Source organism: Sclerotinia sclerotiorum, genomic scaffold (genome assembly GCF_000146945.2).
Source record: "Sclerotinia sclerotiorum 1980 UF-70 scaffold_3 genomic scaffold, whole genome shotgun sequence".
NCBI lineage: Eukaryota > Fungi > Ascomycota > Leotiomycetes > Helotiales > Sclerotiniaceae > Sclerotinia > Sclerotinia sclerotiorum.
Window position 1 is genome coordinate 696,846 of NW_001820833.1, and position 20,743 is coordinate 717,588.

Genomic DNA, 20,743 nt, shown 5'->3' on the forward strand with positions numbered 1-20,743 from the left:
AGAAAGAGCGGGAGGGAGAGGGAGTGAGTGGATGGATGAGATCAAGAAAAGGTTAGTTTCCTAACCTTGGAATAAAAAGATGGAGCATTTGAAGCTTGTTTGTAGTGAACACTACTGAAGGAAAGGATAGCACGGTTGAATTATTGAAGGGGGCCTGTTGGGATTAAACCATGAAAAGATTAATCTTGATAAGAGATTGGAACTTAATACGAGATATTGAGGTAGTAACAGATGGGAAGAAGCGGTAACTAAACCATGATAGGTAAAGTGTGAAGAAGAAATGGTGATGAAATGGAGATGAAATGGAGATGATTAAGATGAAATTAATCGTGATACAGGTTGTTTGGGTCGTTTCATGTCGATTGTTGTTGATTCATTGAAGAGGATTGAAATTTGATACGAGTAGAAATTTGATAGATATTCCCAAGGATGAAGATATTGTATATTGTATATTGTATATTGTACCTAGTACCTAGTAGACACAGGTAATAATGCAAGTACCGATTATCCTAATTACATCACAATTTGTCCGATCGGCTATTCAGGTTAGGGAATCCGTGGAAAAGGTTCATTTGTGCTCATACCAACATATCATCATCATACCATGTTTATACCATCTTTACAAATAACCAATGAGAGAAAAGGAGTTTTGAAACCGATATAAATCCGACAGCTTTGCCATCTCATCATCTCATCATCTCATCATCTCATCCATCTTCTCTATACCGCATATTCCTGTAAATCCTGTAATCCTGTAATCCTGCACATAACATCTAAACCGGAGCAATATCCGACCGCTCTACAATCCCCATAATCTCCAAAATCAATACAACTAAAGAATTATACCTCATAACAATATAGTATATACACATTCATCAAGCACAATCGGTTCAATATTCATTCCGCCCAAAAATTAGCCAATGCCAAGACCGTGAATCTTGCGGCTTATACGGTATGCCATGCATATGTCTGTCTGTGCTCCCAAGAAATCAAGGAGGCGGTTTAGTGTTTTACTGCCGTTGAGCCGTACGTAGAAATAAAGATATATTCAACGGGTCCGTCCTGCTGTGTTACTGTACGAGTATACGGGTAGGGTAATTTTAATCTTAATCGATAGGGAACTTTACCTAGTAGTCACTTCAACGAAAAGTTCGAATCGATAATAGGTAGGTAGTTTCTATTCAATACTGTACCTAGGTAATTAGTGTTATCGATATACCAGATATAACAACAATACGAAAAAAAGAACAATTTCTATTTGCCTTTTCAAGCAGAGCCCCTCGTATCACCTACCATATCCCATTATTACCTACCTAGGTATTCATTCTGCAATTTCTCCCACGACCCCCTTCGAAACCTTCTACACGAGAATTTACCATTTTCAATTTTTCCATTTCCCACCATATCCATTCACGCTCCATTCACGGACAAACCCCAGCACATATGTTTCGCCTCCGCCGTGAGGTTACGCTTACGCTGAAAGAAGTTCTTCGGCGCGAAAAAAAACGTGTACTCAGTAGGTACACAGACCTAGTAAGACTCCGTACATCGTATTAAATCTAATACCTATCTAATCGTATTTTTCCGCAGCGGATCAACATATATACGAAGAAATACCCTCCAGATTAGTAGAGTAGGTAGGGTAGGTAGGGTAGGTACTATACCTAGTAGTTCTACCTATTCTATGTACCCAAAACTTTAAATATTTCGGTAAATGAATTCTGCCTGCCGCTTTGCTTCTTGGTAACCAAAGCAAAGCAAAGGTTATTTTGTCTCATTTACCTTGTACTTCCGTTTACTGCTGCGCTAGCCAATTAAATGGTTGTTTTGCTTGGGTTTGTTGCATATCTGGTTTTTTTATTTTTTTATTTTTTATTTTTTTTGAATTTTGGATTTGAGGTTTGGTTCTTTAAGGCAGTCTGTTTGAATCGATTGGTTGATTGGTTGATTGGTTGATTGGTTGATTGGTTGATTGGTTGATTGGTTGATTGGTTGATTGGTTGATTGGTTGATTGGTTGATTGGTTGATTGGTGGATGGAAAGGTTAAAATCTTACTATTATTACTACTGTTGGTTCATGGTCATTTATTACCCCCAGTATATAAATTTATATCCAACAGAAGATGAATAAATACACAGAAACCTACGGATAATATAAATCCTAAAGTTTAAACTATCACAAGCATAAAGCTAAACTCATCATCAACTCCAAACAATAAAAATAAACCAAGCTTAAATCATCCTCCTCACATCCCATAAACATCCAAATACCCCAAACAAGAAGTGAAGGAATAAAAATCTCAAAACCTCAAACTTATAAATAAAATTCGCTTGTCACATAAGGTTACACAACACGAACCATAGCCCTACTACCTACCAACAAATACCCATATACTATCTACCCATCACAGACGCCAAGAGAGAGAGGAAATTTAGATCTTCCCTCCCTCTCTATGGAGTAGGTCGTATCTCCACTTTCTGCTTTTGTCGAATCTTCGACACGAGGTACTTGGATTTTTTGGTCATGGGCGGGCGGGTATGTGCGCTAGTTGTGAGTTTGTTTGAATTTGTATCGGCTTGTCCGGTGTGAGGATATTTGTGCGTGTATGTGGGTGGGTAGGTAGGTAGGTAGGGTTTGTGTGGGATTTCTATGGGTTTGGATTTCTGTGTTTGGGGATTCAGTGTTGAGTGATGTCTATAAATAGTTTTACTTTGGGGAGTCTCTTTTCTATATAACCAATCTCTTGCCTACTCTCCTCAATTGTAGATATCTTCGTTCTGTAAGAATATATATACCTAACAAACTTTGATAATTTCAATAACCCTTATTATCGATCAAATCCAAAACATCACACCCATCACTTTATATCAAATTCAAGAGATAATTAGGAATACCATCAATACCTCAGATGAACCAGTTAGCCCTTTACCTTCCTACCTATATAAAAACACAAAATAAGACACCTACCTATACAACAAAACTTTCTAAAATATTCACTATAGAAATAGTTAAAAACTTATATAGCCAATTATCATTCATTAATCAGAATTCACTTCCCAAAAAGTTTTGTTGCGTACCTGCATCGACAACGTCAATCATGGCTATAGACTAACTGCTATCTATATAAAATCTTATTTAATTCAGATATAGAGTATATAATTCTTGCCAATCACCATTATAAATATAAATTTTCCTAAAGGAAAACTCCAGAATCCAGAATCCAGAGATCCCTGTCTAAATAATAAACTAAATTAAATATATAAAGAATATAAAAGATACCTATTTATACAACAAAACTTCCGAAAATATTCACTATAAAAATATCTAAAAACTCATTTGTGAAACTCCATTAGTCAATTTCCACTCACCAAAAAGTTTTGTTGCATATCTGCATCGACAGCGTCGATTATGGCTATAGATAGGCTAACAAACTACTATGTACTTAATTCAGGTATAGAGTGAGTGTATGGTTCTTCTTAATCATCGCTATAAATGCAAATTTTCTTGAAGAAAGCTCCAGAGCTCCAGAATTCAGATTCTAGAATCCAGAGATTCCTTCCTAAATAATAGACTAAATTAGATATAAGTCTACCATCGCTCGAATCATCTTTCGTATATACGATGCTAATCTGCGATCCTTATTTCTTTCACCCTCGCAAATGCAGCTTCTCGTCTATGCCCGATGGTTCTGCGGTTCTACCTATTTTACGAGTTCCTCCCGCATGGAAGTCTACTCCCAAGTCAGGCTTTAGACTCTTCAATAACGGTAACCAGGAAAAGAAGAATAAAATCAAATACTAAACTTCGGCATCTCACCAGATAGTATGTTCTTTGTAAAGTCTCGTCACTCCCCATAAGTATTTTAAACAAGATGCCTAGCTCCGACGGCGACAATAACTTCACTACACTTGCAGTTTCGTTGCCATTTATCACAACATCTTTTTCGGACCAACAGCCGTCAAGCCAAACTAGCATATCAAGAAGCTCGGACAAGAAATGTTGATTTACTACGGAAGGGGTTTATTATTTTGAATGAAATTGTCACGACTCTTTGAGGTTGAGGTGAGAAGAGATATGAGAGCAGGACAAAGGCAGAAATATCTCATGTGAACAAAATGTACCTTTCAAGGTGATGTAACACACTGTGTTAAGGAATGCAACGTGAAGTTTCTGTAGGTTTGAAATCTAAGCTTCAGACAAGGAAGTAAAGGATTAGACTCCTAATGCTTTCCCAAGACACAATTGACACATCTAGTCTCATCAGCCCAATCTTCCCCCTTCGACACTTCGATCAGATCCGGCGCAGAAATCCCTAGCTGAAATTTAAACCTCACAGTGATCATTTTAAGCAACGCACTTTTCCCCAATCATGATGATTTTTTTTTTATAAAGAGGTGCGGTAATGGATCATCATGTATTCTTCAAGCGCGTGATACGAAGCTTTTGGGGTATGGGTAGGACACTTTTCGAGTGACCCTCGAGAGAAACATAAACGAGATTTGAAAAGTTTGAAAGCTGCCTTTGGCATTTTGAGCGTATGTTATATTTCCGGTTTATTTTTAGGTATGTAAATTGGATTCGGAAAAGTGAAATAGGCTGAGGTATTTCTCTCGGAAAGGAGATTGGTGCCGGGATTAACAGTTAGCCACCAAGCTCACGTTAAATTTATCGAAACAACTTTTGTAGTGAGTGTACTGGGAACGATGGACATATAATTGTTTTCCATCAAGGGATTAAAAAACGTTCTAGAAGCGTTTGACGGGTTTTGTTATGAAGTTTGGATCATTAAACTCACATTGACTTCTCTGGGTCTCGGATTGTTTTCTTTTTCTCACCCACTCTACTTCATTGATAAACTTAGATGACCTCCTATCTTCCACATACGACCACAGACTGAAGAGAATTGGGCATCCCGTCCGCTCTGCCATACACAAGCTTCAGATCGGTAGATTAGTAGTTGGGTGGGTGACCACCAGCGAATCCCTACTGTTGTATGTTCTTTTTGAACTCCTGTTATTTAGGAAATGATATTGACAAAAAAGGGTAGATACGCTGGTATTCCCCTAGCTAGTACTGTATGTATTGACAGTGTTGCGATAGGAATGGCTATGGGATGAATAAATTTCCTTTCTAGACAGACTTTCATTTTGCATATTGCCTGAACCAATTACGAAAGTAGATGGCAACTGACGTTGAATGGGGTTGGCGGATGGTACATAGGAAAGAACAAGCCTCAGCAAGGATAGAATCAAAGAACTGGTCTGGATCGTCATTTCTTGCTCCTTCAGGCACAGTGACCTGAAGCTATCTTATAGATAGGGCGCAATATAAGTAGACAGCCTGGAATGAGCGCACAACCTCGGCTTTGCAGTTCATAATTGATCTATGTATATAAGGATGAAGGGGATTGCCGCCTTGCGAAGCTCATCGAGTCTGATTGGATTGCTCAACTGCATAAGGGAGAACAAGAGACCCAAGTACATCTGGTGAAAGAATAAAGAAAAGACTTGATAAGCAAAACCCCTTTTCTCTTTCCCAAAACATGCATATGCATTTTACACCAACATCGGTCTGCTCTGCCTTTCAAGTCACGTATGATAACGTGTACTCGCTTGCTTCAGGCCGTTTTGGGGCGAAGAGACACATACAACAGCTGGCTTTTATGGCCTTCCTCGAGGCAGTCCTTTGTTTCTTATGATCACCTTGTCATTTGAAGCACTCAATTCCTGTCTCTCGTCTTCAAAGGTTTGTAATCAGTCTCCAATGCACACTTGTGAATACTCGCAAAGGGTAGTTGACGATATCGACGCTCAAAGCTAAAAGCTCTTTCTCCTTATTAACCTATTATGGAAACAATGCAGTCTATGACAAAAAACATGACTTAGTATTTGGATGAAATTTAAGCTTGGCAATGGAACAATATGAATTGATGTTTCTTGTTGATTTATGAATAAAGTGATGCGACGAAACTACGAGCCCGTTCCTTAAGGTTGAGAAGTTGAGAGGTTGATTTCCATTGCCACCGCCTTAATCAAGCACGGCAGAAAAGTTGATTCAGAAATATCATTCCATCAATCCAGGACGATAATTGAAAGGACCCCACCTTCACAATTACACAAAATTCATTTTGATACCAGGTCCATTGGAGACGGACGGTTGCATAGATTTTAGGAATACGAGATACTTGTGGTGGTATGGGAAATACTTCCCCGTCTTCATAAATAACAAATTCTATTACCCCGCGCAACCAAGAACTTAGAGTTCGCAACTAGATCCAAAAAACAGAATCGGCGCATTTACTACAACGCCTTGTCGCAATGGCTACCGGTACCCTAGCCTGGGATCCTTTTGTTGGAGAGCACGTAGATGCCGATGCTAACTCTGATGCGGCAGCCGACGAAAACCCCCCAACCTTTTACATTGGACATCATGAGTCGGAGCGACCTTTACCTGTCACAGATTTTGTTCTGCAACAGGCTGGAGATGTTGGAGTATGCGCTTCCACACCCAGTTAAAAGTTTTGCTAATAATTCTGCCCTAGTATGACATGCTCACAAGCCCCATTACAAGTCCTCATTTCCACTCGAGAGTCCTCACATTGATCTCGAATCACCTCGCGGAAATATCAACGATTGATTCAAGCGATGCGCCAAATAAAGCCACCCCTCCAGCTCCCATCATTCCACCACTCAATCCTGTCGATACACCATTGACTCCCTCCGATACAGTCTCGCAGCTCATCGCATATTCTAGTCCTTGGATAGATCTATGCTCACCCGATCCGCTAATCGCAAACATTTCTCGTCAAGTTTTGAATATCGAAATTGCATATGCGTCTTTCTGCGGAGTGGGCAATGTTATTATACCAGGTCCAAGAACGTACAATGGTGGGTCAGGAGACAACAGTGGACTTGCTCAATATGCTCGTGCTATTCAGGAAGCTCTCGCAATTGCCAGCTATATCAACATTGCTATTCATATTCCTATGTATGGGACCGAAGATCAAAAAGAGATGACTGGTGATCTTTTGCCATTCTCAAGATACCAAGAAACACCAGATGCCTCAAAGGGCGAAAGAGAAATCGATTTGTATGAGAATTGGGATGCTTGGAATTTGATCCGGGATGTATGTAAATACAATTCCAGACTTTCAGTAGGTAGGTCAATGAATATATATTTTATTTCTCCAGAATCTTCTTATTTCTAGCCTTATATTTGCATTCGTGAAGTTTAAAAGACCTTAGCGAAGGGTTGTGACCTCGAAGCATCAATTCATTCCCGCGGACGTGTTGTCTCTGCCTACAGACTGAATGTCTCTAAGAATGGATATATGCTAACCAAAACTTATAGCATTGGCACTTCCCCGACAACTTCCAATTGATTCAGTTCAATCTCGTTGGTTTGCCGAGCCCCTGAAATTATTGACTTTCACTCAATCAACATTCTTGAAGAACAAGGGTGGACATCCAGTTTTGGGCAAGGCTCACCAGAATTTGGTCACCCGATATATGAAGCTCAAGAACGCTCCATGGCTATTATTATGTGATGTGGGACCAATTCCCGGCTTAGATGACCCAAGTCAGCAAATCTCAGTGGCAGATGGGTATGCATCACCAAGTATTGTTCAAGATGCGCCTTCTCCAACCCCAGCCGAAGCAGAACAAGCTAGAAGGAATAGCACTAAACCACAAACGAAATCAAAGGACGTTGCAGCTCATTTGGTATATTTGAGATATCTCCAGAGAAACCAACCGGAACGAACTCCTATTGAGAAGTTTGGTTCAGGCTATCAAGATTATTTGCAGGCACCTCTTCAACCATTAACTGACAATCTTGAATCTGTTACATATGAGGTATTTGAGAAAGATCCCGTCAAATATGATTGGTACGAACGAGCTATAGAACGAGCACTTTCCGATTGGGCCGTACAAGAAAAGCCTACATCGAGTCTTAGCGGTGCTGTTGTTATAGCAGTAGCTGGGTCTGGACGCGGACCTTTAGTTTCTCGAGCTCTAAAGGCAAGTAAAACGACTGGAGTTCCAGTTGAAGTATGGGCGGTAGAAAAGAACCCAAATGCTTATGTTCTCCTCCAACGACATAACGAAAACAAATGGAATGGGGTAGTCAATGTTGTCAAGACCGATATGCGCGCATGGAAAGGACCATTAAGAAATGCAGCTGGACCCATAGGCCAAGCCGTAACAACCTCTATAACAACACCAGCTACAACCTATGGTAAAGTCGACATACTCGTTTCTGAACTCCTTGGTTCTTTCGCAGATAATGAATTATCACCCGAATGTATCGATGGAGTTCAGCACGTATTAGCACCCGAATTCGGTATCTCGATACCCGCCTCATACACCGCACATCTTACCCCTATCCTCGCACCTCGTCTCCATGCCGATATCTCCAACCGATTCTCATCAGACGAATCCGCTTCAAATACCCCCTACGTCGTCATGTTCCACGCCATCGACTTCCTCGCCGTCTCAGTTCCAGGGCATCCTCAAATCCAACAAGCATGGGAATTCTCGCATCCTTTGCCGGTAAACACACTACACATCGCTGAAGCCCGTCGAGGCGGTGGTGTTAGTGGAGGAGGTGGTGGAAGTATGTCTGGAGGCGATGGTGCCAATGAACATAATACCCGTTACGCACGTCTTAAGTTCGTATGTAAAGACCGGGGCGTGGTGAATGGACTTGCGGGATATTTCGAAGCGATGCTATATGAGGGTGGTGGAAACCCGGACAACAAAGTCGAATTGAGTACGCGTCCTGATACTATCGATGCGAAGAGTAAAGATATGATATCGTGGTTCCCGATTTTCTTTCCTTTGAAGGTATGGTTTCTTCCCTCTTAACCCTTTTTATGGCCATAACACGATTGATTAACTTACGAATAGTCACCTCTCTATATCCCAGATGATAGCGAGCTGGAAGTTAGTATGTGGAGACAAACTGATGATAGGAAAGTATGGTATGAATGGCTTGTTGAAGCTTTCGTCATGGTGGGACCTAATAAGCGTTTGAGAGTGGGTATGAGTGAGGTCGGTAGTAGTAGACAGATTGGCTGTCTTATGTAGATGATTTCTTGTTTGAAAAATGCATATTCACAGATCAAATCGATTATTGTAAAAAGAGGAGGATGTCCTACTTGATCTACTGCAAAAACATCACATGAAATATCAGTTTTTGAAGAAAATGTATGTACCGTGACTTTTTTGTAGCTTGCAACCACAAGCTCGCTTTCATTTCTTTGAACAACGCCGTCCGTGAATACGTCATTGTAGGTATAGGTAAATTTTCTCCTCCCCTGCCATTTCTGCTCAACGAAGGTGAGATAATTCCACACTCTGCCATCATACCTGCCATGCAATGATCTTTAAATCCATCCATATTATCTCCCGATCCTAGGTATCTATCAAATTTCCCTCCAGACCCCTTCTTGCTCTGCCTATCCTCTCAATTTTTCCATATTTCCACATCCATCTATCTATCAGCTAGCTCATCAGCGATTCAAATTCGCTAATTCATCCCTCCATTTTCACATCATCTCCTTCTTTCTTGGGTTGGGCGGCTGATATATAGAGGACATTGTTACATCTACATTTCATGTTAGTTTTCGCGCATTGAAGATTTCCTCTTTTCGATTTTCCCGTTCTTTCGCATTCCTGTTTTCATTTCCCGGCGCATGCATTCTAAGTATAAAACTAAAGCTTCCCAAGCTCGTCGAAAGTTCAATGAAAGGAAATAACACACCTGATTAATACCTGTCCCAACGTACTCGTCATTTCCGAATCAATCCATTCCTCGGCGCCGGATAATTGGATATTCATGTAGCTGTCGATACTGACGAGCTTGCCTTTATATTCGGTTTGGCCGCCCCATTTGAGGCGGATTATTACTTCTTCGTTGACGCTGGATTTGATTAGTTTATTTGTTTGTGTGAATGATTGCGATATGGGTGAGAATGTTGGGAGCTTGATTTGGGAGCTCGAGTAGGAGAAGGATTTGAGGGTACCTACAGGTTTTGGAGAAACGGACGGGGGTTAATTGGTACGAACTAGATGGGAGGTGTTAGTTTTCTGAGCTGAGGGGAATAGAGGAGCTGAAGGCGACTTACACTCATGATGTGAGCTGTTGGTTGGAAGGGTTGAATGGTGGAGGGACGCGGAATTGGTAGACGCGTCGGAGGTGAGGTCGCTGCTGCTGCTGGCTAGGCTGGCGCTGCAGGGAAATTTTCTAAGCGAGGCAGCGCAAGGCTGAGATTGTGAGGCTGGTGATTTTCAGGGGTGGAATAATTTCAGTATTAATTCATTTCTTATGGGATGCAACCGTAGAAACATCTAGGAAGCTGTATTGATCATGTGAGAATCATTTATCACATTTTAAGTTGGGTTTGACATCAAATCTTCATCCAAATTGTTCTTGTAAGTATAAAATATTCTCATGCTTCAGCCAAACCAGCTGCAGGTGACTTTACCACATAACACTCATTACATTTGCTTCTCCATTCTTGATATCGTCTCATCTCATGTCATCCCATCTGATCTCAGTTTCTTCGAATCTCCCATTTCAAGTCCTTGATACTAACTTCCTCTCCTGCTTTATCATCATAATCATACCATTCCCCATCATTTAAATCAATAGCAGTAAACTTAGTACCACTTTCTGTTCCAACAGCCAACCAATCTCCCTAGGAGAAACAAATACATGAGCCACAGATACAAAAACTGTTCCTTGAGGGAATACTTACTTCTGGTTTAAATTCCACCAGTTCAAGACCTCGACAGTCAAATTCTAGGATCTTCTGACGGGTAGGTGGAGAAGCTGCTTGATATGGAACGGGTGTCGATATGACTGATGCAGATGATTCTTTCTATATACGAAATCAGTGACTTCTGATTCGTGATATATTGATGATTTAGATCACACACCTTGCAAAACTTGCATTTCCATACAAAGTTCGCCTCTCCTCTGCTACCGCTCATCTCATTTGCTTCCTGAAATTCACGTTAGTCTCGGAGGGGGAAAGATATCGCAATTCTTGACTCAAACTTACAAATCTGTTGATGTTTATGAAGTTTGGATGAGTTTCTCGGCATGATACACATTGTACTTTGAAGGTATACCAGAAATTCTTCTCTGCGCTGTCATCGGGGACAAGCTCATTCACGCTGTATGAAGTAAAACTGTTAGCTCCTGGACTATGTAAAGCTAGGAGAGTTTGTAAATACTGACCCGGAAAGGTCTGCAGTAAGTGTTAAGGTAAGCATCGTAGTGACTTTCTTTTGAATTTACTGTTCAGATTTTACAATGTAATAAGTATGAAAATCATGGAGGGGCATAATGAGGAGGGGGTCGTGTTGTGCTACAAGTCCGACCGGTTAAAGCGGCCGCCCAATTGTGAAAGTCGTCCGTTAAGTTTTGGTGGGAGATTTTAATTTATTTCACATAGCGCAAAAGTCGAAACTTACAACCTTCAATGGCATGACTGACCGGTCCAGCAAGCTGAAGATTCATAAATCAACAAGTATGCAAATATAATGCAAAGTTTATGGTTCCGCGCTGCGCAGACCAGATCATCATGTCGTTGTAACGCCTGTGTGAAAATTGGTTCAACCATAGCTCGTCAAACAACAAATGCAATTGGCAAACGTCGAAGGGTTAGCATAGGGGATATATTTACAGCATGTTACTCAACCATACTCGCAACTGCTGCAGTCGCAGACTCGAATCGGAAAGCTCATCGAAGGGAGCAATGGGATCAACTTATTGCAGAAGCGAAGGTTGGACTTCCTACCGATAAAGTGGAGGAAAAGCAAGATTGTCCGGTAAAAGGAAGCGCAAATGAAATCGAGAATCAAATATCAGGGACACCAGAATTATCGAAGATGCCGGGATTTTTAGGGAATAAATTTTCTTTCCCAAGAACTGGAATCAATGCTACAAAGGCTGGGTCTACAGGACTTATGACGTGGGATGGAGCCAGCTGGACGGCGGCCTCTTCAATAAGTCGATTGGGGACACAACTCAATATTGCATCCTCAAATATTACAAAAAATGTTGAGTCAATTGCACCAGATACTTCGCAGGATCCCGTCCCCTCACCTACCATACCCTCAGTCAAGCCAGCCACTCCCGAAAATATAGTCTTAGAGCGGTTCGGCGAATATATCCCCCCGAATTCTATGCTTCAACCTCGAGAAGTAAAAACTCGGAAGCATTTAGATGGGGTAGAAACTTCCATTGCAAAATTGGTTCACCAATTGATGTGGACTACTAAGCTTTCACCTATAGCAGCGGATTTTCATTCAGCGTCGTCTAACATTTTTCTCCAGACAGAGAGAATGATAGAGCGGGTTGAGGAATTGCAAAGGAGTGACATCACCATGCCGACATACCAAATGGATGCTGAAGTTGGCGAAGAAAGATCCCAACTTCATGATGCACTGATGGCCCTCTTCAAGAAAACGTCCCCGGGTCAGAATAATCTCAACCTAATTCTGGCAAAGATCTGTTACAACCTTCTCATAAGCTCAGTGTCGCCAAACATTTTTACGTATAATTTTTTAATCGAAAAATTAACAGAGTTGATGCTTCATGACCACGCTCAGATAATTGTTGATTCATTTCTCTACGACACGAAATTCAAGCCTACTCCAAGGACCATTCAGGTTATACTGAATCATTATGCGGTTAAGAATGACCTAGAAGGCTACCGAAGCATTATCAGGCGCATGAGGGCAGTAGACGGGAGTATGAGAGTCGCACGCAGACATCCGAACCAACTATTTGAGCATCCAAAATATTTAGCTTGGGCGGAGAAACATGCCCAGAGATTGATTTCGAGAGATGGTTGGCTTCTGCGAAAAGTACCACGGGACGAATCCATTTTCGATGCACTTATCAAGACCAGCTCCCATATCACCACCGCTAGGCAAGCTGTCATGTACATTCGCGCATCCTTGCGTCAAAACATTAAAATTCGGCCGGAATCACTTTGTGAAGCTGTGAGGAGTTGTGTAGCCCAGGTAGATCATGCTGCTGGAGAATCGCTTTTGAAGTCAATATTAGAGTCTTGGGCTGAAAATATAGAAAAGCCTGATCTCATTGCGCTCACTAAGAGTACACGCTGGGCCATGAGAGAACTCTTATATCTTTGCGGAATTGACCCGTCACGGGATCTACCACAAAATTTACCAGTAGATGTTCCTCGGTGGAATTTAGGAAGGCTTCTGTTCTACTTGAACCTTGGTCCGATACGCGATTCTGTTGACCGACTTGTTGCTCGTATAAATTCCCTACAAGATATTCTCCATATATCTTCCAAAAGATCGAAATACAATATTATTCATACCTGGCACCGCGAATACTCCGAATTTGGAGATACACAGGTCCGAGATTATATTCCGAAAAAACAGGAAACTCGGAATCAATCATCTCAGTCTAGTATTGACCGATGCCTGGAAATTTTCGATAACTTTGAAACGACGGAGAAAACACGAGCAAAGAAAGCTAGGCAAACAGCCCGCCAGGCCAGAAGAGTAATGTTGCAAAGCTTGGAAGCCAAAGTTGCCTTGTCAAACGCAAACATTTTTTCGACTGAGATGTGTCTGGTTTCATTGCATTATGATCGACTCCCTAGAGACTGGAAGTATACATATCATCTCAGATTAAAGCAATCTCCGTATATGTCTTACGGACACAGGATCGCTGTTCTTGAGGGTTTAAAACGGCTGCAAAAACTGCATATAATTGGCTACCAGATAAACCTGAGTGTACGGCACATCGTCCTTTTGCAAAGGGAGATCTACTACATAGAGAAGGAAAGAGAGCAGCGCATAATTGATCTTGCCGCCAAGGTCAATGTGAGTGCAAAGCAAATTAAACGTCTCGTGTTCCGCCTTCATCTCGTGAAACAGAGAATTAAACTTAACTCACAATCTCTTCGCTTAAGCGGTCTCCGAGAGATGAATGTACTCGAAGATGTGATCAATAGGAGCAAACGTCATATCAAACTTTTGGAACAGGAACTCCAGCTTGACTTTCCTCATGTGAATCCAGAGAGAAAGATGAGAAAACTGAACTCAATCTTGTACAAAGTCAACCAGAGGAAACACCACATCAAACTTTTGGCTGAGGAGATTTATTTATCCTATCCTCCTCTTGTGGCCAGGAAGACCTACACCATTGACTCAAACTCTGGCTGGAAGGTACTTAGGAGTGCCCACAGGGACCTTACCTTCCAATATGACCCACCAGTAGATAAGCTCTTGCCGGCCGAAGAACAAGAGTACGAGGTGATCCAAGAGGATGTCATAGAACGTACTATTCGTTTCAAGCAACGACAAGAGAATTTATCAAACGAGGAAAGGGTATCACCTGTATCATTTGATTCGTCGGTTTAAGTGGAAAAGATCTCTGTGGAATTGGATGGTATCATGATGGGGGAATATTGTTGCGGATCGAATCTTTTCAAATGTGTATTTATGAGATACCTGCATAGAGTGGCGTTTACATTAGATACTAGGTATAAAATGGGGATTTGTATTTATGCGTGAAAGGGCGTTTTGGAGTTCATAGACGAGGATGATGGCCCTACGGCGTATGGCATATGGATGCATCACAAGGGCCCGAGAAAGGTTTACTGGCATATGTATAACAGATGGATAAAATACAAAATCTGTACAAATAAATCTCCACCATTTCAACGACTCAAATTCTTGCGTCAAGGACATATTATTGGGATTTATATTGTTGTTTCGCAAACATCTCTTGCGTTCATGTCACATACTATTCTATCTAATTTACATTGGTCAATACCATATACTTCTCGTTCTATGATGGGGTATCTCGTCCTTTCCTTCCAATTCCCGCTCCTTCATCGTGTCATACAGGAAAAAATCTATCAAAATAGCATTTACTTTTGCCTCGGGATGATTCTTCAATATCTCTCTTCGAATCAATTCTACGCACCAAATACTACAACCTATTAGTTATCATGTTAGATTAGTATTTTAGATTTTCTACACATCCCAGGAACACTGGATTGGGAATTTAAAGGGGTAATAAAACGAGAAATCTTACCTCTCAGCTGCACCTCCCAACTATGACCACTTTCAATGACTTCGCCTCTTTTGATTTTACTCTCTAAAGCCGGCGCATACCATAGACATCCCAATGTGTTTAATAGTTGCGGAATGCGATAATCAGCAAACATGGTAAGTTTATCGATATCGTGAAATTCTCCCCAACTTTCCCCCTCAAAAGCTGCCCAGAGATCTGCTACACATATTTGTGCACGTTTGAGTAATCGTACTTCCTTACGATTTTCAAAGGAAACAACATCATTGAAACAAGGAAAAGATGCTGCGAGGAGATTCACCAGTGCAGCTGCTGAGTGATTAGATTCCTTTATGCAATTGATAAAAGCGCAATCGTATTTCTCATAGAGAATTGTCCCAACTTCTCGAAGTAGCATAAGACGTGTAGTAAGAAGTGGCATGGGCTCAGCAGTACACGAACGAAATATATGCGCGAATACATCCTCAGTGAGCTCATCTTCATTTTGCCAATAATCCGAGCTAGTGATTGGATAACCCTCTTCCAAACCCCTCTGCAGCGCCGCAACTAAACTCCAGTATCCCGTGTACTTCTTACCCTTATACTCAATCGCAAACCGTTCATCTTCGTTCTGGATACTCCAGAATGAGAAATTGAGTAAGTCCATGGTGAAGATGAAGTTTACGGTCGATTCGTCTTTGGCTTGTGGGTGTAGGTCATGTGATGACCATGTTTTGGTGGAGTAGGATTTCCTCTGCATTTGGGAATAGATGGATGCGGCGGCTGCTTTAGTGGAGGTCATGTCGAGGGCTACATCGATTGAGTTGTTGTAGACGTATTCTGCGCTTTCGAGGACGCGGGTTTCGGGGGTTTCTGGGCTGGTGGGTTTGCGGAAGTGTTGGCGGAGAAGCTCCAGGAGCTCGGGGTCGGCTTCGTCGTCGGACATGATTGGGAGAGTTTTGAGATGGGATTTATTGAGGTGGTTGTTGCGACAATGTGGTTTGTAGGGAGTTGAGTATGGTAGGTGGTATATGGGTGAAAGAGGTGTAGGCGAGGTGTAAAATTCGACGTTTTTGGATGAACTGTGGGTAACCTTACAGAATGTAAAGGCAGGAACGATTAATAGTGAAATTTGTTAATTTCTTTTTATATTGGAGTCATACTAGCTATATGTGCAATGTTAAACTACAATGTTAGCTCATGCCTAAACACTCAGACCTCAAATTGATAGAATCATCAGCATCTGCAAGTATCCAAAAGAAACAAACATGTACACCCCTCCTCATAAAACATAAAAAAGAAATTAAGTGAAGCATGCAAGTGCAACCAACTGCAACTGTAACAATAAAATCATGCACAGACCATAAAAGCGATAAGAGTTCGCTTATCTAATCAACCGCGTTTTCCAGCTCTATCAACGCGATCGCGATTTATTCCTATAGGTAGATACGAGGTAAGGTAAGGTACGTCGAACAGCTTAGAAATAATAAGCAGAGCCTCAGGAACCATCTCGGTGTGAAGTTGAAGATCAGCCTTGAACTTCTCTTCAAATCAACTCAACCTTTATTTGGATCGTCAATCGATATCTTGCGCTGTTCGCGAAGAACCGACGAATGATGGCCAAGATGATGCGCGATCAATTCAACACGCAGTCACTGGGGAAACCTTTGAATATTATGGTCAAGGAGGTAAGCGCAAAGCCCACAATATCTTGTTTATGAAGTGCGAGAAATACTTCAACTTTTGCTTTATTTTTATTTCACATGGTGGTTTATGTAAGATCTAGCGATTCTAGTATTCATCTTCTCGTCTGCGGAAATATATATGCTATAATCATTGATAGCATTCTGTTTGTTTTAAGCGCTTGGTTGTGTGAATGTCCTGCTTTTGCGGGAACCCATTGAAAATGAATTTACCAACTAAACTTCTTGAATAGGCACGCATATTGATGGTAGGAGCTGGAGGAATCGGATGCGAATTACTCAAGAATTTGGTTTTGGCTGGTTTTGGAGAAATTCACATCGTGGATCTGGATACTATCGATCTTAGCAACTTAAATCGACAATTCTTGTTCCGCCATGAACATATTAAGAAATCAAAGGCTTTGGTATGTTGTTTAAGTATAGCAGATCTGAATATGGGCTGATGCAGAGGTATACAGGTTGCGAAAGATGCGGCGCACAAGTTCAACCCCAAAGTCAAGCTAGAGGCACATCATGCGAATATTAAGGATTCACAGTTCAATGTGGATTGGTTCAAGGGATTTACAATGGTTTTCAATGCCTTGGATAATCTTGAAGCGAGGAGACATGTAAACAAGATGTGCTTGGCTGCGGATATACCTCTGATCGAGTCGGGAACAACTGGTTTCAATGGACAGGTTCAGGTTATTAAAAAGGGAAAGACAGCATGTTATGATTGCACGACGAAAGAAACGCCAAAGAGTTTTCCAGTTTGCACTATTCGAAGTACACCAAGTCAGCCTATTCATTGCATAGTTTGGGGAAAGAGCTATTTATTGAGGTACGTGGACCCGACGAGCGGAAAAGAAATTCTGCTAAGTTAAAGAAAAGTGAGGTATTTGGTGCTAGTGAGGATGAATCGACTGAGATGGATCATTCAGAAGATTCAGAAAATGGTTTGTTGCTTCGTACTATATCTAAGTGTCTTGCTGACATTGGGTAGCCAAGGAGATTGAAAAGCTGCGGTTGGAGTCTCAAGCTTTAAAGAAGATTAAAGAATCAATGGGTACTGAAGCATTTCCTCAACTGCTCTTCGATAAGGTCTATAAGGATGACATCGTTCGTTTAAGATCTATGGAGGATATGTGGAAATCTAGACGGCCACCTGAGGCTTTAGATTACGCCACCCTTAGTGCAGAAGCAGGAAATATTGAGGCCACAAAGCAAGCTGTACTCAAAGATGACCAACGAGTTTGGAATTTACATGAGAATCTCATTGTTTTCAGAGATAGGTAAATTACTCCCCACTCGCTATCTGGGATTAACAATTCTGACCCTATCAGTTTGGAACGATTGAGTAAGAGACTACAAGAAATGAAAGCTACCTCAAATGGTGCTGGATCCGCAGAACCAATAATTACCTTCGATAAAGACGATGAAGATACTCTGGATTTTGTCACGGCAAGCGCTAACTTGAGATCTATCGTATTTGGTATCGAAACCAAATCTAGATTTGATATCAAGCAAATGGCTGGTAATATCATCCCTGCTATTGCAACCACAAATGCTATTGTAGCCGGTCTTTGCGTTCTACAATCATTCAAAGTTCTTCGTGGTGATTACTCGAGTAGTAAAGAGGTATGTCACCCCGATGACTTTAAATGACAACATTATGTACTCACAAGCGTAGATCTTCCTATCTCCATTCGCCCCGGAAAGACTTCTCTCCTCCGACAAATTTCGAGAACCAAATCCAGATTGTCCTGTATGCAGTGTGGCACAAACACGTGTATTGGTCGATATGTCAAGAGCTACACTTGGTGATCTTGTCGAAGGTTTCTTGAAACTTCAACTTGGGTATGGAGAAGAGTTTGTGGTTAACAATGAAAGTGGACTACTTTATGATGTTGAGGAGACGGAGAATTTGGATAAGAAACTTAGTGAACTTGGTACGTTTGCTTTGTTTGACGTTTGTAGTAACTGACTGACATGATGTGCAGGTATCAAGGGAGATTCCTTCTTAACCGTAATTGATGAAGATGATGAAAATCCAAAAGGTCCTAGAGTTAATCTCGTACTCAATGTACAAGAATCGTAGGTCTAAAGTCATATCACTGCCGTTGTCCATATCCTAACAATCATACAGCGATACCACAATGGAAGATGCTCCTATAAAAAGTCTCGACATTCACGCTAACCCCTCGATTCCCGCCGCCTCACTCCTTACCGAAGAACCCGCCTCCATTCCTCCTGAATCGCCCATTCCCCGCCGCAAGAAACCCGCTCGGGAACCAGAACCCACAGTTTCAGCGGAAGGCAAAGCTACAAATGGTCACGTCAAAACCATCAGTGGGGAAGAACCTCAAAATTCCAATTCTAATGGTGTCAAAAAGAGAACTGCATCTGATGCCCTCGGTAATGATGTTTCAACTACATCAAAGCGGCCAAAGCCTTCATCGAGTTCTGGCGATATGTCAATGGCTGCTTTGAATGATGGTATTATTGTATTAGATGATGCCAATGATGGTGCTATTATGATTGATGATGATTAGATGTTTACATCCATCTAAATTCAATCATCTTTAGTATTTGCATTCAACCCATCTCACCTCATTCGACCATCTTCATTTCCAGGTCCCTTAAACTGTCCTCGAACAACCATACAATTTATTCCACCGATCAAGTTATTTAGATACCCTCTTCGCCCAAAAGTTACATAGCGCTCAACCCACCATCAAGATTGAGCACACAATTGTTGGCATACTTATTTCTCGCTAAAAAGACGGCAGCATCGGCTATTTCATTGACATCTCCAAAACGTGAGAGGGGAATGGCGTTTAGTGCTTCTTTACGAGCGAGATCGGTCATGGCTTTGATCGTGTTAGTTGGGCTTTCTCTTTTCGTTTTTTTTTAAGCAGTGTAAGATGTGAGGTTTTGTACAATAGATTTTGAGATTTGAGATGAGGGTGAGTAAGGGGTGAGGGAAGTGGCTTTATTCAAATATTTTAGGGTGCGGATGGTGTGGTGTGGTGTGGTATTTGAGGGGTTCGTATAAAAATGGGAGGTTGAAAATGAATTTGCGAAGATGGATGAGGGACTGGAGTTGGTGCATAGAATAACAAACAGAATACCAGAACAGCACAACGTGATATAAATAAGCGAATCAAAATGAATATATATCCATCATCTCTATTCATTTTACCACGTCGAAAAATAATGAGGTATCACTTGATACAGCGGTCGGTATATGAAGATATAATTTATCAACTGACTGAAAAGAGAGGAAGAAATATGAGGAAGTAAAATAAACAAACCCCCAGCGCTAGGAACGTGGAAAAAGGAAGTAGAATGTAATATATAAAATAAAGTAAAATAAAATAAGATCAAAAGCAAAACACAGAAGTGAAAAAAAGAAATAAAAAATAAAAATAAATAACAAAACATACCCCTCGTCATATCCGTCTCAACATACCCAGGCACAATCGCATTGACTCTTATACCTGCAGAACCCATTTCGGCTGCTAGAGCGCGGGTGAGCCCTGGGGGGGTTAGTTTTTTGGGATGGGTTTTTGGGGATTTGGAGGGGAGTGAGGGGTGAGAGGGAGAGAGGTAAGAGGTGAGTATTAAAAATAGGAAAGTAGTTAAAAAAAAAAAACATACCGAGAACACCGGCTTTACTGGCTGCGTATGCGGCGCTGCCTCTTCCGCCTTTTAGACCGAGGAGTGAGGAGATGTTTATTATGCAGCCTGTTTTTGGGGGGAGAGGGGGGAGGGTGTTAGTCTGGTTTTGATTGGTTTAGTTTGGGTTTGGTTTGTGATGTTTTGATGTGTGATGTTTTGATGTATGATGTTTTGATGTGCTGGAGGGGAGTGGTGTGGTGCGGTGTGGTGTTTGGGATGGGGTTGAGGTTGGAGTGGTGTTTGGGATGGGGGATAGTGGATGGGGAATGGCCCTGTGAGATCTGGAGTTGGAGTTTCTTGATAGATAGAT

The 20,743-nt window shown here is 41.4% G+C and overlaps 7 protein-coding genes across 7 annotated transcripts in view; 4 read left to right on the top strand and 3 right to left on the bottom strand.

Moving 5' to 3' along the window:
- Window positions 1–5,543: 5,543 nt before the first annotated feature.
- Window positions 5,544–5,821, top strand: SS1G_02371 (predicted protein; the record flags this gene model as incomplete). Its single annotated transcript, XM_001596105.1, has 2 exons — window positions 5,544–5,593; window positions 5,623–5,821. 2 exons carry the CDS (start codon window positions 5,544–5,546, stop codon window positions 5,819–5,821), a joined length of 249 nt encoding a protein of 82 aa, XP_001596155.1.
- Window positions 5,822–6,318: 497 nt separating this feature from the next.
- Window positions 6,319–9,087, top strand: SS1G_02372 (hypothetical protein; the record flags this gene model as incomplete). Its single annotated transcript, XM_001596106.1, has 4 exons — window positions 6,319–6,492; window positions 6,543–7,131; window positions 7,352–8,844; window positions 8,908–9,087. 4 exons carry the CDS (start codon window positions 6,319–6,321, stop codon window positions 9,085–9,087), a joined length of 2,436 nt encoding a protein of 811 aa, XP_001596156.1.
- A 461-nt stretch (window positions 9,088–9,548) lies between these two features.
- On the bottom strand, window positions 9,549–11,280 carry SS1G_02373 (hypothetical protein; the record flags this gene model as incomplete). The annotated part of the gene is made up of 8 exons (XM_001596107.1): window positions 9,549–9,607; window positions 9,789–9,922; window positions 10,030–10,067; window positions 10,599–10,700; window positions 10,761–10,883; window positions 10,942–11,007; window positions 11,067–11,181; window positions 11,246–11,280. The coding sequence occupies 8 exons, from the start codon at window positions 11,278–11,280 to the stop codon at window positions 9,549–9,551; spliced, it is 672 nt and encodes a 223-aa protein (XP_001596157.1).
- Window positions 11,281–11,550: 270 nt separating this feature from the next.
- On the top strand, window positions 11,551–14,415 carry SS1G_02374 (hypothetical protein; the record flags this gene model as incomplete). The annotated part of the gene is made up of 1 exon (XM_001596108.1): window positions 11,551–14,415. One exon carries the CDS (start codon window positions 11,551–11,553, stop codon window positions 14,413–14,415), a length of 2,865 nt encoding a protein of 954 aa, XP_001596158.1.
- A 408-nt stretch (window positions 14,416–14,823) lies between these two features.
- SS1G_02375 (hypothetical protein) lies at window positions 14,824–16,016 on the bottom strand (the record flags this gene model as incomplete). Its single annotated transcript, XM_001596109.1, has 2 exons — window positions 14,824–14,975; window positions 15,095–16,016. 2 exons carry the CDS (start codon window positions 16,014–16,016, stop codon window positions 14,824–14,826), a joined length of 1,074 nt encoding a protein of 357 aa, XP_001596159.1.
- Window positions 16,017–16,686: 670 nt separating this feature from the next.
- On the top strand, window positions 16,687–19,304 carry SS1G_02376 (hypothetical protein; the record flags this gene model as incomplete). The annotated part of the gene is made up of 9 exons (XM_001596110.1): window positions 16,687–16,758; window positions 17,007–17,177; window positions 17,232–17,593; window positions 17,644–17,708; window positions 17,756–18,044; window positions 18,096–18,390; window positions 18,443–18,701; window positions 18,753–18,846; window positions 18,899–19,304. 9 exons carry the CDS (start codon window positions 16,687–16,689, stop codon window positions 19,302–19,304), a joined length of 2,013 nt encoding a protein of 670 aa, XP_001596160.1.
- A 711-nt stretch (window positions 19,305–20,015) lies between these two features.
- Window positions 20,016–20,743, bottom strand: part of SS1G_02377 (predicted protein) — a gene marked incomplete at both ends in the record, with an annotated part of 2,178 nt that continues 1,450 nt past the window's right edge. The window contains 3 exons of the mRNA XM_001596111.1: window positions 20,016–20,023; window positions 20,199–20,291; window positions 20,413–20,460. Coding sequence (XP_001596161.1) covers window positions 20,016–20,023; window positions 20,199–20,291; window positions 20,413–20,460 — 149 coding nt within the window. The remainder of the gene's footprint in view (window positions 20,024–20,198; window positions 20,292–20,412; window positions 20,461–20,743) is intronic.